At 35.9% G+C, this 17027-nt stretch overlaps 5 protein-coding genes across 6 annotated transcripts; 1 reads left to right on the forward strand and 4 right to left on the reverse strand.

The window, feature by feature from the left end:
- Positions 1–6: 6 nt before the first annotated feature.
- LOC106400864 (pentatricopeptide repeat-containing protein At1g09900-like) lies at positions 7–2048 on the forward strand. Its single transcript, XM_013841256.3, has one exon. It carries the CDS (start codon positions 150–152, stop codon positions 1920–1922), a length of 1773 nt encoding a protein of 590 aa, XP_013696710.2. The 5' UTR covers positions 7–149; the 3' UTR covers positions 1923–2048.
- On the reverse strand, positions 2040–6217 carry LOC106400863 (rhamnogalacturonate lyase B). The gene is made up of 15 exons (XM_022703594.2): positions 5939–6217; positions 5288–5385; positions 5083–5204; positions 4957–5007; positions 4740–4859; positions 4530–4649; positions 4299–4440; positions 4001–4171; positions 3760–3915; positions 3554–3660; positions 3372–3462; positions 3148–3289; positions 2920–3076; positions 2594–2834; positions 2040–2523 (listed from the first exon to the last, which is right to left on the reverse strand). Exons 1-15 carry the CDS (start codon positions 6009–6011, stop codon positions 2290–2292), a joined length of 2025 nt encoding a protein of 674 aa, XP_022559315.1. The 5' UTR covers positions 6012–6217; the 3' UTR covers positions 2040–2289.
- An 88-nt stretch (positions 6218–6305) lies between these two features.
- Positions 6306–8114, reverse strand: LOC106400866 (TRAF-type zinc finger domain-containing protein 1). Its single transcript, XM_013841261.3, has 5 exons — positions 7877–8114; positions 7329–7464; positions 6932–7069; positions 6718–6839; positions 6306–6628 (listed from the first exon to the last, which is right to left on the reverse strand). The coding sequence occupies exons 1-5, from the start codon at positions 7918–7920 to the stop codon at positions 6475–6477; spliced, it is 594 nt and encodes a 197-aa protein (XP_013696715.1). The 5' UTR covers positions 7921–8114; the 3' UTR covers positions 6306–6474.
- A 217-nt stretch (positions 8115–8331) lies between these two features.
- LOC106400865 (phosphoglycerate mutase-like protein 1) lies at positions 8332–12457 on the reverse strand. Of its 2 annotated transcripts, none has more exons than XM_022703595.2 (9): positions 12108–12457; positions 11345–11452; positions 10837–10916; positions 9866–9986; positions 9504–9578; positions 9319–9407; positions 8852–8971; positions 8719–8760; positions 8332–8626 (listed from the first exon to the last, which is right to left on the reverse strand). In XM_022703595.2, the coding sequence occupies exons 1-9, from the start codon at positions 12168–12170 to the stop codon at positions 8599–8601; spliced, it is 726 nt and encodes a 241-aa protein (XP_022559316.1). In that variant the 5' UTR covers positions 12171–12457; the 3' UTR covers positions 8332–8598. The 2 variants fall into 2 exon arrangements, with proteins under 2 accessions (XP_022559316.1, XP_013696713.1); XM_013841259.3 differs by having other exon boundaries at positions 8332–8621; positions 12108–12428.
- Positions 12458–13334: 877 nt separating this feature from the next.
- LOC106398273 (phosphoglycerate mutase-like protein 1) lies at positions 13335–15558 on the reverse strand. The gene is made up of 9 exons (XM_022703599.2): positions 15508–15558; positions 15293–15400; positions 14650–14729; positions 14429–14531; positions 14234–14308; positions 14001–14089; positions 13806–13925; positions 13673–13717; positions 13335–13571 (listed from the first exon to the last, which is right to left on the reverse strand). Exons 1-9 carry the CDS (start codon positions 15556–15558, stop codon positions 13547–13549), a joined length of 696 nt encoding a protein of 231 aa, XP_022559320.1. The 3' UTR covers positions 13335–13546.
- Positions 15559–17027: the final 1469 nt, after the last annotated feature.

The raw sequence follows: 17027 nt of genomic DNA on the forward strand, positions 1-17027 counted from the left end.
ATATCCTTTCGGTTTCACTCACTTGCCCCGCCTCCTCCTCTGTTCCTTCTTCTTCCCCCATTCTCACTGTCCTCCTTAAACCTTATCTCAGACAGAACTAAAGTCAGTTACTTTATCTAATGTTCTGAACTTGCTATATCGTTATCTCCATGGATTTGATGGTGTCCACAAGCAGTGTACAAGAAGGGCTCTCCTTGATTCAACAATTTCATCGCGAGTACAGTAAGCTTGATGTCCTCGGTCGTACCTCTCGTAACGTCAACTCCAGACTCTCTCTCGGGTCACGAAAAAGGAACCGACTTGTTCTCGCCTCCGCATCCTCTGGTCTCAACGGCAGAGCTCAAAAGTTCGAAACTTTGGCTTCTGGGGTTAACGGCAACGGTCACTACAGCTCTCCCAACTCCTCTTTCGCCTTGGAAGACGCGGAGAGCAACAACCATTTGCGTCAGCTCGTCAGAGCCGGCGAGTTGGAGGAAGGGTTCAAGTTCCTCGAGAACATGGTCTACCACGGGAACGTCCCCGACATCATCCCTTGCACGACGCTGATCCGCGGCTTCTGCAGGATGGGGAAGACCAAGAGAGCCGCCAAGATCCTGGAGATTCTTGAAGGCTCTGGTGCTGTCCCCGATGTGATAACTTACAACGTGATGATCAGCGGTTACTGCAAAGCCGGGGAGATCAACAGCGCTTTGTCTCTTCTCGATAGGATGAGTGTTTCTCCCGATGTAGTCACTTACAACACCATCTTGCGTTCTCTTTGCGATAGCGGGAAGCTGAAGCAGGCCATGGAGGTTCTCGATAGGCAGCTTAAGAGAGACTGTTATCCTGATGTGATTACTTACACTATATTGATTGAAGCTACTTGTAAAGAGAGTGGTGTTGGTGAGGCGATGAAGCTTTTGGATGAGATGAGGGTTAAAGGGTGTACCCCTGACGTTGTGACTTATAATGTTTTGGTGAATGGGATATGTAAAGAAGGGAGGTTGGATGAAGCGATTAAGTTCTTGAATGATATGCCGTCTTATGGTTGTCAGCCGAATGTGATTACGCATAACATTATCCTTAGGAGTATGTGTAGCACGGGGAGGTGGATGGATGCTGAGAAGCTTCTTGCTGATATGCTGCGTAAAGGCTTTTCGCCGAGTGTTGTCACTTTCAACATCTTGATTAACTTCTTGTGCAGGAAAGGCTTGCTTGGACGAGCGATTGATATCTTGGAGAAGATGCCTAAGCATGGATGCCAGCCGAACTCCTTGAGTTACAACCCGTTGCTTCACGGGTTCTGCAAGGAGAAGAAGATGGATAGGGCGATCGAGTATCTGGAGAGGATGGTCTCTCGTGGCTGTTACCCGGACATTGTGACTTATAACACTATGTTAACGGCTTTGTGTAAAGATGGAAAAGTTGAAGATGCGGTTGAGATACTTAACCAGCTTAGTAGCAAGGGGTGTTCGCCTGTGCTGATCACTTATAATACTGTTATCGACGGGCTTGCGAAAGCTGGGAAGACAGGGAAGGCGATAAAGCTGCTGGACGAGATGCGTGCGAAGGATCTGAGGCCTGATACCATCACCTACTCCTCTCTTGTTGGGGGGTTGAGCAGGGAAGGGAAAGTAGATGAAGCTATCAAGTTTTTCCATGAGTTTGAGCGGATGGGCGTTAGGCCGAACGCGGTTACTTTCAACTCTATAATTCTGGGGCTCTGCAAGACTCGGCAGACGGACCGTGCCATCGACTTCTTGGTTTATATGATCAACAGAGGGTGTAAACCGACTGAGACATCGTACACTATTCTGATAGAAGGCATAGCTTATGAAGGTATGGCGAAGGAAGCTCTGGAGCTGCTCAATGAGCTTTGTAACAAGGGGCTGATGAAGAGAAGCTCAGCAGAGCAAGTTGCAGGGAAATGTAGCAGTAAGTAGTTCAATCACTAAGAGAACGTTTCACTTGGTTCATTTCTATTTGTTATGTCTTAGGTTCACTTTTGATTTGTCAGAATTTTGGTTTTTGGAGTTTGCATATCAAATATGAAACAGCTGTTACCACTATCATTTGGTCTTATTTATATATATTCAAACACATACTATCTATCATACTGTTAAGGAGAGCCTTCAAGACGAATGTAGTCATACATAATCCCTTGAAAGGGGCCATTGCATCTTGGCTGTTTCAGGAATATCGTGTTATCACCTTGCACAAACCTGTTTCCCGGTATGTTCACCGTGTACTGTTACCACTATCATTTGGTCTTATTTATATATATTCAAACACATGCTATCTATCATACTGTTAAGGAGAGCCTTCAAGACGAATGTAGTCATACATAATCCCTTGAAAGGGGCCATTGCATCTTGGCTGTTTCAGGAATATCGTGTTATCACCTTGCACAAACCTGTTTCCCGGTATGTTCACCGTGTACAGCATGTAAACCCCGTGGATACCGTGCCTTGCAATCGAGTTGTCTCTCCCTATAAGTCCGGTTGTGAACAAAGGACGTGTTGCTTCAGCATCATTGAGTCTCACCTGGAGATAGAACAAATCTTTAATAAACAACTTGTTTATCCCTGTAGACATATGAGTTTTCTATTCTTACCTGCAACTCTGCTAAGGTTGCAGATGCTATGGCTACTCGCAGTTTGTAATTCGCCTTTTGATCAATGTTTTCGAGTTTAAACCTAATCTGCCAAGTTGTTCCTTCGTGCCCATCTCCTTTCTTCCTAGGCACATGAGCAAAGAACCAGTCTCTGCGGTAATCGCTTACACCAATTGTGTAAACAAGGTCATTATTTGGATACAAATCTGTGTATCTCTTCCACAAACCATATTGCCTGAACCTGCAAAAGTCAAGAGAGGGTGGTGCTCAGTTTGCCTAATTGCACATTCAAGCAGTAAGGTTGACAAAAGTGTAGCTCATAAAACCTGTCTTGAGGCTGGACTAAAACTCTGTTTACGAGAGTGGGATCAGGATCTGGGATAAAGAACTCGGAAGCTTTTCGGTCGGGGATGCCGATTTCCCACAAGGTAGGTCCATCTCTTGGAGGTTCATAGACGATATCACCCATTTCAATCTTGCACCCTGTGGTGTTATGTCCATCAAGAATTGGCTGATATTATAAGAGATTATAGTAATTGATAGAACAAGCTTACCTGAAGTCACAGAAACAACAATGTTGTTATGATAATCTCCAATGAAGCCAGGGACCCATGCATAGAGATTGTACTCGCCAGGACGCACATTGTCTATCGAAAAGTAGCCAGCCTCATCTGCTATCGCCCAAAATTGGTATCCCTGGTAAGATATTAAAAGTTAAAAGAATCCAAAAGGTATTGAGAATGTTGATAACTGAGAATGTTTGAGGGAAGAAGATCACCTTGCATTCTATTTGCCAGGAACCAGCATCACCAGGTGGAGCCAAACCCACATAAGCACCTTGTGCTGAAATCAAATCATTGCTTACGAACCTATACAACAATCAAGGCGATAGTGTGGAATGTTAAACCGGTAAGAAATAAATAACAGAAACAATGCAAACTAAAGGAAGTAATCTAATACCTATCGCAAACAAGTAATCTACCACGGGCAGTGCCACGTTCTTCAGACTTTGGGTAGTCCTCAGATGCCACAAAGCTATAAGGCCAACTTTCAACCTCAGCCATCATCTGCAGATTAACTCGTTTAAGTTAACCCTTCACTATAACAAGTCTATTTTTTTCTATTAAAATGCTTAGAAATGAGATTCTGAGCTGCTTCCCGCGTACCTTTATCTTAGCATCATCCCACAAGAAGAGTGAATCATCTCTAGCAGCTGTGGAGTTTAAGTAAATGAAGACAGGGCCATAGACTTTCTTCCAAGGCTCACCACATTCAAAGCGAGGCATCATTGTTTTCCCCGCATAATGTGTACTGTGAAACACCTGATATATTCACAATCACAATGGAAAATCAAGATCAAGAGTGTGCTAATAAACAGTCACCACATTGGTCATAGGGGACACTTACTGCAAGGGTGGTTGGGCCAACATGTGAGGTAAGGTTTTGTTTGAGTGGTCCGCCAGATCGGAACTCATTACTGGGCGTAATTTGCCAGAATCCTACTGGCGGATCAAAGGATATCCATCCATGTACTCTCAGATCTTTATTCTCACATGAGTATTGGTACTTGTCATCTACCTGTAAGAGAGTTTACGGATTCATGTTTTAGTAGAAAGGAGACTAAACAGTTCAAACAACTCATGGGATAATACACAAATGTACTTCTAACTTGTAAATGATTGAAACAATGTTATGGAACTCATACTTCGCCTTGTAGGTGTGGATCACAAGGAGCAGTGAGCAAGGAAGCTTCCTGGTAATCTAGAGTTTGGCATCTTCCTTTGCATAGATCATCTGGAAAAGGCATTATCCTTTTTCTGTCATCTGCCACCGCCATGTAATGGAATCTGTATAAAACAATCACCAATGAAGATATAAATATATATATAGATGAGATATCAAACAACTATTTTAATTCATATCAGACAAATATTACTTGTCTTTTCTGAGCTTGAAGGCGATTCTTGTTTCCCCAAGCTCAAACCCAGGCCACTCTTTAAGGTGTTCATAAATGCCGTATGTGTAAACTCCAGAAGAGCCACGAAGCATTATAAACCTGAAAGTCAAGAACATCATGTCAATAAATGTCTCTTCTCTACTTCTGTTTCCCGTCAAAAGGGAAACTACATAACGAAAAATGATAGACCTTTTATCGATATTCAGAGGAATGTACTTCCCCTCAAGGGATGGATTCCATGTTCTTAGAAATGAGATCTCGACCTGTTCTTCAGTCTCGACTATCACCCTGAAACTCTCTCCACTGATGCTGTATAGATACAATCAAATGATTCACCAAACACATTTCAAGGTGCATGTGCTTCTAATGCTAAAGAATGTTAAGGGTAAATGCTTTGAGGACATACACATCAAATATTCCCTTGCCTCCAGGTTCATTCCAGTGCAGGTCCCAGTACCTATACATTCAGATAACAACTTGACTTCTCCATCGAAGAAAACAGTATAAACCATCAAACATGAGTCATACATACCCTCTATTGGTCTCCTTGTTACGAATCTCAAGCACATTGTCAACACCGTTATACTTTATGCCGGTGATGATACCACCTGGATTTGAAAGTGTAACTTGGAGGATTCCATTGTCCATCACAACCTGAAACATGTTTGTCTTCAGTTTGTAATGAAAGAAAGATAAAAAAAAAAGGAAACATTAACAGACTGAGAAAGTTGCATTACATAACGGTCACTGATATAAAGCCGGACACCTTGAGAAGGCATCCTGCGATCCTGTCTATGTCTAAGACCACTTGTACCTTCACCTGTCCCTGTTGAGCCTAGTATTAGTGTAAGAACAAAAATCTCAACGCTTTTTGGCTTGTAGAAAAATTAATTACACGAACATGAGCATTCCTTCTTTACAAAGCAGAAAGCAGCAACATGAGATGATCAAAGAAGAGAAGTGTTTTGTCTAAAAATAAGGCTTTTGTAGCGGCCGTAAATATAGGATCTTTAGAACTGGTCTTTAAAACAATATGCTATACCAAATATTCTTATTAAATATTATAACTCTCTGATCGTTTAAAGTCTCTGCCTTTTTGGATTCATACGCATAGCCACTAAAGGGGAAACCTTTCTACAAAGAAACGAATCTGGTTTGATGAAGGAGAAGGAAAAACAGTTAAGAATGTCATTAGGAACTAAAGTAAAGGGACAAAACGATTAAAAAGCAGACAACAAAGTAAACTTGTTCTTTCATCTAGGCTAAAAATACAAACTTTTCTGTCGTAATTTCGTTGAACAGAGTTAATAATCTTTCTTTGTGAAGCGAGGTTAGAACAGAGGATCAAGAAGCCATTAGCAGAGAAAGAAGGGAAGAGGGAGCAATACAGTGGTGGTCGGCGTTGGAAGCGGTTTCATGGTTGGTGAAACGATGCAAGAGCCGATCAGCCAGTTTCTTCATCACTACTTGGCGCAAGCGATCACTACCGAAGCCTATCTGCGCTCACAAGTGTACGTGTTACCGATCTACAGAGAGACTGCTTTAGTGTTTGATCAAACCAAAGCGCATGCGTGTCTTTTGCTTCAGTTGCGTCAGCGTTTGTCTGAGCGTTATAACGCTCGAGTGTATGTATCTATCCCGGTTTTATCGGAATCTCAAGTTCAATTATACTTCCGGTTCAATTTCTTCAGACCGGAATTGGACCGGGTTTAGAAACCAAACCGATTACTCATATGGCAGAAGTCTTCCTTTCAGTTTTTTTGTTCCTGAAAACTCTTTTATTGAAACCAAATATAAAAGAAAGTCTCATGGTAATCAGCTTAAACAATCTTTAGGGAAGAACATCTCTGTCTCAGTAAGCATTTCAAATGTGGAGTTTGAGCAGATTTACAGAAGTACACACGAGCTATGTCTCTCTCTCTGCTTAGCTCCCCTCAGGCTTCCTCTGGAAGAAGAGCGATCCTATTAAGACAGCTATTCCCGTTATTGCTATCGTGAAGAACAGCCTTTTGTTAGAAACACCATTATCTCTTCTCCTCCTGCCGTTTCCATCTCCTTCTGCTGCTCTTGGGATCCTTCTACACATTAGAAACCATTACACGACATGAGTTTAACCAAGAGATTAAGCCTTTTGAATCAGAGTTTCAAAAAGAAAAAGAGAATGTACCTGGATGATTCAACAGTGTTGAGAACAGACCCAGGGCACTTGGTTTCATGGTTATATGTTTCCCGCAATCTAACATAGCTGTTGCATTGATAACAGAGTTCCGTGCGGTTGCCACATACTTCCTGAGTTTATGAAACCCGAGAGAATCAAAGATTAATCACTTCATTGGAGAGAAAAAAAGAGTGAAACGAGTGAAAGCTGCTAAAGTGATTACCTGATGCTCGGCAAGATCAACAGCAGGCAATGGAAACTCACAGAACTCACACGTTACCATCCTCTTGGGGCAGATTTCTTCTGTGTGACTATTAAAAACCTCACGGTCTATGGTTTCTTTGCACATCGAGCATGGTACCTTCTCATTCAATGCAGTTCAATAAGAGAAAGTAGATCATTTCGAAAATCCAGCAGCATCTCAAAACCAATATGCAGATAACAGATGATACTATAGCCACCATATGAAACTATGGAAACCATACAGTTCTCATGGATATTACTAAGAAAAAATCCTTAGATCAAAGATGATAGATGTGGAAACCAATCAAACAGAATACAATTTAGAGACTGGTAAAAAAAAAAAAAAAAAAAAAAAAAAGAAAAACCAGCGTACGTACGGGAGCATGTGTGTTCAAGAAGTGTTCCTCAGCATGCTTTTTAGGAACCATATCACCACAAATCTTACATTTTTCTAGATTCCGAGCACAATGTACACGATGCAGATCGATATTTGGAGCTGGAATGTCTCTGTCACTGAAAACATTAGGATTGTGAGTAGGCTCAAGGAGGGATCAACCATCCAAGTAAAACAACGCCCAAGAAGAACTATGGAGGAAAAACTTGACGTTAAACAAGATTCAAACAGAACATAACCAAAGTAAAGGTAAACAAAAGTTGTAGCAATGATCATCATTAATATAGCACAACCCATCCATCGAATCCCTAGGCTATATATATATAACTAGTAATCACCGATACAGACCTAGCAGGCTCATAAGTGTCTTCAATCCAATTCCCACACAAACAATTTGCAATCAATCACCGAACAATTTTCATGACTTGCGAGAGAGTCCACGCTGATTTTTTCCTTTACGGTTCGAAACGAATTACACAAAGTCAAAAATTGAAATTCGCAAATCCGATCAAATTAGAAGAAAATCAATACCAGTGGTTGCATACGATGGTGATTTCTCCGGTCTCGGTGGCCATCGTCTAGCTTACCGGAACGAAGTAAGAGATCAGATGACGATCAGAGGAAAGCGATCGCCCGATGATATGATGCTTCAAGCACCGATCTTTTTTTTTTATTTATTTATTAATTATAGAGTAATTATAGAGTATGGTTCAACCAAACTTTTAGATTAATTAATTAATTTATGTAATGAACTACTACTACTTATTTAGCGTCAAATCCAAATTGATAAGTTGATAACCTCTCAGACACTATTAACGCGCCACGCTCCTTTGTTCGCACTGAAGTGCACGCGGCTCATAATCACATGGTAGATACTTGGTAAGTATTTTTATAATAAAATCGACAACAGCCACAACGCACAGACAGACCTTGTTTGTTAAAATACGCAACAACAATTTAAGTAAAAAATTATGAATACAGAGAAATTCGCAAGAAGTAAACCTTTTTTTAATGAAAACAAAACAGAAATAACAAAAGAAAGAGTTTCACACGCATGGCATATGCCCATCCACGTTAGACGAAATGATGATAGCTACGTAATGCTTTAGTGGTTCCAATATTCAAGCGTTATGTGCATATATATATATTACATGACAACATAAACACACGAAATTCACATGCGCATGCCTTCTATTCAAACGTGTGAATGGAGGTTGAAGGTGGAGTAGCGTATTTTCTACTATTGTAAGTCGTTAATGTATATGCTTCCATGTCACTGCGCTTAAAAAATTAAGAACAAATATTTAGAAATAGCATTATACTTCAAATCTCCTTTCTTAAATCTCCTTTCTTAACGTCTTAACTTTAGTTACCTCTTCTCGAGCCGAATTGACCGTAGTTCACAATTGGCAAACCTAAACAAAAGAAAATAGATCAATGATATATCAATTCAGAAAATATCTTAGAGCACGTGAATAAACAAGAGAGTGGGAGTAGTATAATTACCTTTTAAGGTGATTATCTTCAACAGGTGTGCCAATTTTTTCATGCAGCGCACGTAGTGTTTGTTGCAAAAATATCCCATGGCTAACAACTGCAATGTCTTTCTCCGGCCTCTCCCATAACCTACATTTTTTTTAATTATTAGACTGTTACAGTAATGTTGGGAAATACATAAATATTACCTGATTTTACAATGTGTACTTGCAATTATTATGTACGTTTATAAAATTGTAGAAACTAACTCCACGGAGTTGTACCTAAATTTTGAATCGTATGTCGACTTGTTAATTATAAGCAGAACGACTATGTGGAGTTATTAATTTTGATATATGAAAATGGGTACTAATTAACTAATGACAGTTTTTGTTTAGTTTAATGTTACTTTTGTGTTTTGTTTCACGCCAACTAGTTTTGTGCTTAACAGAAAGGCAAATGAGAAAGTCAAAAGAAAAGAAAGGTATGGTGGTCACCATTTGAGAAAGTGAAGGCCTCTAGCAGAAACATCTTCCATGTCTTCCCTCTCCTCTGCTTGCCATAGAGTATCTTCACCACTCTCTATCTATAACCAAATGGATAATTAATTAATTTCTTAAGATTTGAAAATGAAAACAAGATCATTTCGAACTTCTAGAAATTCGGTGAGAGATTTAACTACCATTGTAAAGTCGATCTCTGAGAAACAAGTGCGATAGGTACCTATACTTTCTCTTTTATCACACGGATATAATCCCTGCGGATATCGAACAATGGATCAAAGTGCATAGTTATATATTTTGATTCCTTACTGGAACATATGTGGCAATCATTCATTATATATTGATTCTTTTTATTAATAACGAAGCTGTGATTCTATTAACGAGCGAGATATGTTAAGGACGATTCTATTGATTCTTCTCCATGAAAATCTGAGTGCTCAAGTTCATAGTCAATTATATAGCATTGTTCCGCTATATCTTCTTATATAATTAAAAGAAAAGTAATTCATATTTATTTCCTGGTTAAAAGAATTAATATTACCATGCGTTCTCTACAAATCTCAAGTGCTACAATTGGAGGGGAGTTGTTAGCTTTTGGAAAGATATCGGATTGATTCATATCTTCTTGTCCCCTAAATATTCCAACTGAAGTTTGCATTGCCCTGAAATTGTATCGACAGTGTTACTATCAGGGTATCGAGGAATCCTAACCCATCCAATTTTTTTTTTCTTTGCTAAAAAAAAAGATTAAACCCGAGTCTATTAAAAACACAGACCTAACCTCTGGGTGGGAGGTGTAACCCATGGATGGATCCTCTCTTGGATATTCAAATGGACCGTAAGCATGGATCCATATCCGCATGACCACATGTGAAACTAATAATTTCGCACTAGAGGAGAGTCGATCCCTAGTCTAGACCAACAAGGTAACTCTTACTCTAGTGTAAATCACCAGGCTACCCATCCAAATTTGTCGTGGGATAATATATTTTTGCGGTCGTTGACCGGTCAGCTCACCAAAGAACCACGGTGATAGAGACACCAACGTTAACCCGCCATGTTTTATGATGCGAGTCTCACGGATCAAACCACAGTTTTCTTAAAATATAACTATTTTCTTCTTGTTTCATTGAAAAAGTAAACGAACTATCTTTTACGTTTAATTTTATACACAATAAAATATCAATATGATGGATCATAGGCTTATAGTTACTTAATCAATTAAATAAAAATAGTTAGATATTTTTTTTTTAAATACAGGCAATTTTAGTTTATTTAAAACAAAACTATTAGTGAACCATCTATGAATTTAAACTACCAAATGGATAAATAATTAATCATCGTTGACAGATGTAAATGTTAGATATACCTTATCTTAGACCTGCACGTCATTTATTTCACTAATAATAATGTCTATGGTTTCCCAATTTTTTTAACTAAAATCTAAGTTTTGGAAGCTCTACCTAAAATTTCCTGACCAAATTAAGAAAAAGTGGTAGGTAGGTGCAGTACCTGCGCAATGGAGAGGTAATCACCAACTGGACAGTGTTTAGTAATCCTGATTTACTGATTTCTTTCCTCATGTCAGAAACCTACAAAATTATATCGAGAATTTCAGAAATTAACATTGATAAGGAACCTTTTAAAATTCTTAATATGAATATAATATTAAGCTCTAAAGTTTTGATAAATGTCTAAAGAATCTCAAACTAGTATATTTTTCAAAGAAGAGACTTTCACTCTTTTTTTCCTTTTTTTTGTAACACTCTTTTCGCTTTTTGTATTCCGCTTTTTGTAACACAAAAAGAATAAAATAAATAAGTTTTTTTCCCCTTTTTGTAACACTCTTTTTTTTTCCTATTTTCTATTTTTCTCATGAAAGATTCTTTTAAAATACTACTAAATTAAGACTCTCATACTTATATGCAGGAGGCCATTTCGCAATCTTCAGTAATAAAACAACAGATGCTAAAAAAATACAGGAGGGCATCTCAATTTCTTATATATATCTCCTTCTCACCTGTTGAATACCCGTTTGAGAGAGACGGGCATCGAACAGCTTGCCAGATAAACCAGTCAATTCTCCTTTCTCTATTGCTACATTGTGGATTCCTTGTGCATGTCTCACCTTTCATCCATTTCCGGTCCAACACACGATATTAGAATCTATCACATGTACCCTTTACCTTTACGTACTACATATCTCAAAATCAAGCCATGAGAATTTCTGTAAACGATGTAATTCACCTTTTATCAAAATGTGAAATTTCAAAATTCAATCTGTTGACGTCATATGACATAGGCCAACTGATGGAAGGTGAATATTGTTACCATTACTTGGTGATATCTTGTAGGTCAGTATGTTCTGACTGTTTTTTTGGGCTTACGTTTGAGTATACGGTATACCTTATTGTAAATGTGTACTTTTTTGCAACTTCCAATTTTGTTAATTGTAAACATAGACGTTAATCGCAAAGGTAAGAAATTTTAATTTTGTGTTCGCCTTTTTGTTATAGTATTTTATGCAAGCAAACAAATTGTTTAATATTTTTGAAACGTGAGTTTTTAAAAACTTCTTCTCTCAGGGAATGTAAACGCAAAAGAAAAACTATGATTGGAAAGATCGAAACAAAAGGTCCCAATCAAACATAGAAGAAAAACTACGTCAAAAATTTATGTACATTTTTCTAAAAAGGTCTCCTGGTGAAGAAGATTAACCAGTAGTTGCGTATATTTTCCATACGATTGAGACTGAAATGAAATAAATAAATGGTCAGACTAACCAAACGAAGGGTTTTGAAGTTAGGCGATGAGAAGCACAGCGTCTGAACTCCACACAATTCCATATATATATACGTGCTCACCTCTAGCAATATATACCAAATGAATATCGTTGTTTTTTTTCTTCTTCTTCTTCCTTACACATTCATATTATCATATATATAATATACCACGTACAGATCCAATTCCTTCTACTCACTTTCATGGAACGATGTCAAAAGAAAAAAAAAACTCATTTTCCTGGAACCAGCACGGAAACTTCTTCGAAATTGTAAATTTAATGGACTCCCTTTTTAGTTTTTAAGTATTGACGTAGGTCAAATGACTTGACTAAAGTCAATGCCGTGTCGACTGGAAGTGGATGGAATGTTCTTTTTTTTTTTGATAAATTATTGACCGGGTAGAATATTTCTCTAAAATTTATACCGTTCGTTTTTATTCCCCATTTTCCGTATATTATATTTTCTATTCTATTTTATAATTTTACGGATAATAAGTTAAACTTTAGGAAAATATATAAGTTATTATTCTTGTATTTATTATATCAATAATGGCTTCATAATGAATAAAAATATAAGCACATAAAAAATCTTGTAGAAATAGTCACAAAAAGCAAATAAATTTAATTTTGACATAGAAGCTTGTAAAATATTTTATTAAATGAAACAAAAAAAACTGAAACATTTTTTATAATGTAACAAATCGAGTATATATAAAATAAACATTATTTTTGGTAAAATAAATTAACACTATTTGTAGAAAAATAACATATTACTCTGAGAATCCATTTTCGGTTTTCTTCTCTCACATCTACTTGCAATAGTTAATATACTCTTTTCTTACAAGTTACAAACAACTCGAGACATTATAGTACAAAACCGGCCGTATTCCACACTCCATTGACAACATCTCACACACGCTGCAAACTCGAAAAGAAACGCAAGGACTACATGTCTGTTGAAAAAAAAAAAGGACTACATGTCTTTGCAGGCAGTAGATCTCTTTATTTTATTATCATATCCTGTGAGAGAGCAGGGCCGGCTCTGAGAGTTTGGAGGCCCAAGACCATTTACTAAAGACTTCAAAAATTTGGGAGCCTAAAAAATTTTTTTTTACAAATTGGAGGTCTATTTACATATAAAAATTTTTAAAAATTTTGGGCGCCCAAAACGAATGTTTCATTGGATTTGGCCCGGGACCGGCCCCGTGTGAGAGTGAGATTAATTTCATACTGTGTATATTAACCGAAAATGTCTATTTATTCAATACAATTTCTAAAAATGCAGAAGACGGAAAATGGATAAGCGAGGGGGCTCAGGCAAATAGAAGAAGCTCAACAATACTGAACTTCAAGAATAAAATATTAAATAAATATTAAATAACTTCTTCAACAATGGTTTTAATAAAGGTTCTGTAAACTCTTTGAAATTTCTCCTTGGAATCAATTCTCCGTAGAAGAACAAAGGCTGAAAAGTAAAGATATACTGTAAGAAATAAAATCAAAGGTCAAGAAATGGATAATTATTATTAATTATTCGAAATTAGATTAATTAAAGATCATATTAACCTTTTGTCTACAATCACAACAGTGCGAATTTCGCAATTAGCAAACCTGTAAGAAACATATAACATATTAGTTAAAAGTACACAAAGAATTAATAAGTTGGTCACTGCAAAGGATAACATATTTTTTGTATGACCTCTTGCAAAGTTCATGTCTAACTGACACGTCACAATCGTTTGCGAACACATACAACATATGCTGCAAAACTATGCCATGGCTGACAACCGCAACCTCCTTCTCTGGTCTCTTCCATAACCTAATAAAAGAAAATTCATCTTTATTTTACAGTATATGCCAATGTTATTTATAATTCGATCGAAAAGTCGATTACCATTTCATGAATTGTAACGCTCTTGCCAAAATCTCTTCCTCAGATTCTCGGACATCGGGCCTCCACAGATTGTCTTCTTCACTTTCAATCTATAATATCATCCAGAACATATGTGTTAGAGTAGAGAAATCATCATGTGTAACGTTGATAATATATTGAGAAAGCTTTATATGTAATATAGCTTTCCAAGAATAAGATTTATAAATGAAGGAAAAGTGAAAGAAGATATATGCCTGAGAGAAATCAATGGTGGGAAAAATAGTTTGATACTCGCTCACGTTTCTTCTCATATCAGGAGGGCGAACTCCCTGCGTGCATACACATATCATTTATATATTATTTACTTTAGATTTTCGATGTTTTGTTCACATGAGTTTGTTTCAAGTGTTGATTAATGTACGAGACATTTCTCAACGTATTAGTCATACATTACGGTCTCGAGCAACCTCAAGTGCCAAAATGGAAGGTTTGCTTATCATATTTGGTTGGTTATCTTCATTTCCAAAAACTCCAACCGCAGTTTGCATAGTTCTATATTACAACGAGATTTTAGTTAATCCAAGTCACTATAAAACAAAAAGGAATACAATACAAATAAAATAATCAACTTTAAAGTCTTCATTACTTCTATGCAAATACTATATTTTACCTCAACAAAGGAGAAGTTACAACTAGCTCAACCCTCTTTAGTAGCCCACTTGAAACAACACGTTCGCGGAGGTTCTCAACCTTTAGAGAAGCATTAACCGATTAGAAATAATATAACACCAATAATTTTTGTAACGATTTATTCCTCTACATGAGAGTTATGTCCACTTTCAGTTATGGATTTTACTCGATTAAAAACTTGGCAGTTACAGTTTTTTTTCACTCACTCTACTATACAGAAAAACAACGAAAAAATGAACTAAATAAAGAGCGACTAAGATAAACCTTAGAACATTTCCTACATATTTCATTTCAAAATAGAGTTTGAAGTAAAAAAAAATACTTCAATTTCACTTCATCTTTGGAATAAATCCACTTTTATTTCATTACATTATAGAATATCAAGTAGGATTAATTGAAACAATTTTTATTTCACACTCCAACATATGAAACGAAGTCGGAGATGCTCTTAGCTAGTCAATCAGTATGAACGGTCTTGATTCTATTCAGAACCATCTCGATAGTCAGTATGTCACGCGTCACACTGAACTCGATCGATTACGATCGATCCACGACTCATCAACAAAATGCAAATGTGCATGAAGATGTATAAAGGTCTAATGTTTTAGTATTTATTCCTTTACCTGTTGGTGACCATGATCAGTAAGTGGAGCGTCAAAAAGATGAGGAGACAACAACGCATTCCTATCCTTTTCGGCTTCTACATTGTGCTCCGCTTGTCCATGTCTCAACTTGAATAAACGAAAGAATAAGCATATGATCAGTACGTATTAACAAAAGTCATGTCAAAAGTTAGGTGTGTGTAGTTAATCAGTCTTGTTAATAATTTGTGATTTACCAAGTGGATGATTTTACAGCTTTCCAAGGGGTACAAGAATCTTGTATCCATTCCTAAAACATCAAATGAATAACAATATCTAATGATTTTCATTATAACTAGGTACATATATATATGTGCATGCACACATTAATGAAAACATCATTGATTATTAATAACGAGAACTTACCAACTAAAGGATACAAATTTGTAATTACAAATACCAGACCTTTCAGAGAGAAGGTATTTTGGAAGAAAAGATATAGATCTCAATGGTTTTCTTTGATCTCAATGTTATAGTTAAATGATGATATTGTTAGGCAAAATGATGGGTTTCTTTGGTTTGTTTATATACTCGAATATTCAAAGACCACACATGTGAACGTGGATTTGTACGTAAAATTTCATGCAATTATAAGTCAAAGTTTTGACTCATTCGTCACTTGGTATTGCTAAAAGCGTCTCTATCCTTAAAGATTTTTACTTTAAAAATAAAATATAACTAATTATAGAATTAAATTTTATTTAAAAAAGATATTAAACTATCAATTCAAACTCTAGTTTCTTAAGTATTTCATTAGATTATAATTAAACATTCGTTTCTTTTACCTTTTCACTATTTTTATTTTTGAAATATTCACCCAAATCCTATAAAGAATTTATTATAGATAACAACAAGCTATATTTCAAATGATATTATACTAAGAACTCTATAAATTAACAAACATGATAAATTAATAAATTTAACTAGTGTTAAGTTGGATTAGTGTAAATACACAGTTTAATAAGATAATTTTTTTTTGAAAAATCTTATGTAAATATATGATGCAGTCTAAACATAAATTAATAATTAATGTATATAAAGTTTATATAAATATAAACAATATATCTTATTGTTTTTTATGCATAGTGAAGTCTATTTTTATTTTTTAATATTTCTAAATGTATTGATGCTATTTTGTCATTTTACACTTAAAATGCATTTACATTTACAGTACATATTTTTATACACCAAATAACTGAATAACAATAATATTAAATTTTATATTTCTAAAATTTAACCGATACATATATATAGTAAAAATATCGTAAAATCAAGTATTTTCTTATTTTTACTCAAAAACTTACTTTGAAATATGTAAATCTAAAAATGAAAATTTTCTGTATATAAATAAATTTATAAATTAATAAAATATTAAAGTCTCTGAATTATTAATATACAGATTTTTTACTATAAAAATCATATAAGTAATAAACTGGAATAAAAAACATGTAATCACGAGAAATGTAATAAATTAGTCGAAATTGTTCTGTACATAAAAGTATATGGATTCGAAGAAACCATATGATTATTAAAATTTTCGGTATCTCATGACTAGTTAAAATTCTATGCGTAGCAATATAGTTTTTTTTACTTACGTAGCAATATAATTGTTCATTTATCAAAAAAAAAAATAATATATGTATATATATATATATATGTAGTTATTTTGTTCATTCAATTTTTCAATTTGGGGTCATAGAGCCAAAAAAGGTTCAAA

This window comes from Brassica napus, chromosome C5, assembly GCF_020379485.1.
Source record: "Brassica napus cultivar Da-Ae chromosome C5, Da-Ae, whole genome shotgun sequence".
Taxonomy (NCBI): Eukaryota; Viridiplantae; Streptophyta; class Magnoliopsida; order Brassicales; family Brassicaceae; genus Brassica; species Brassica napus.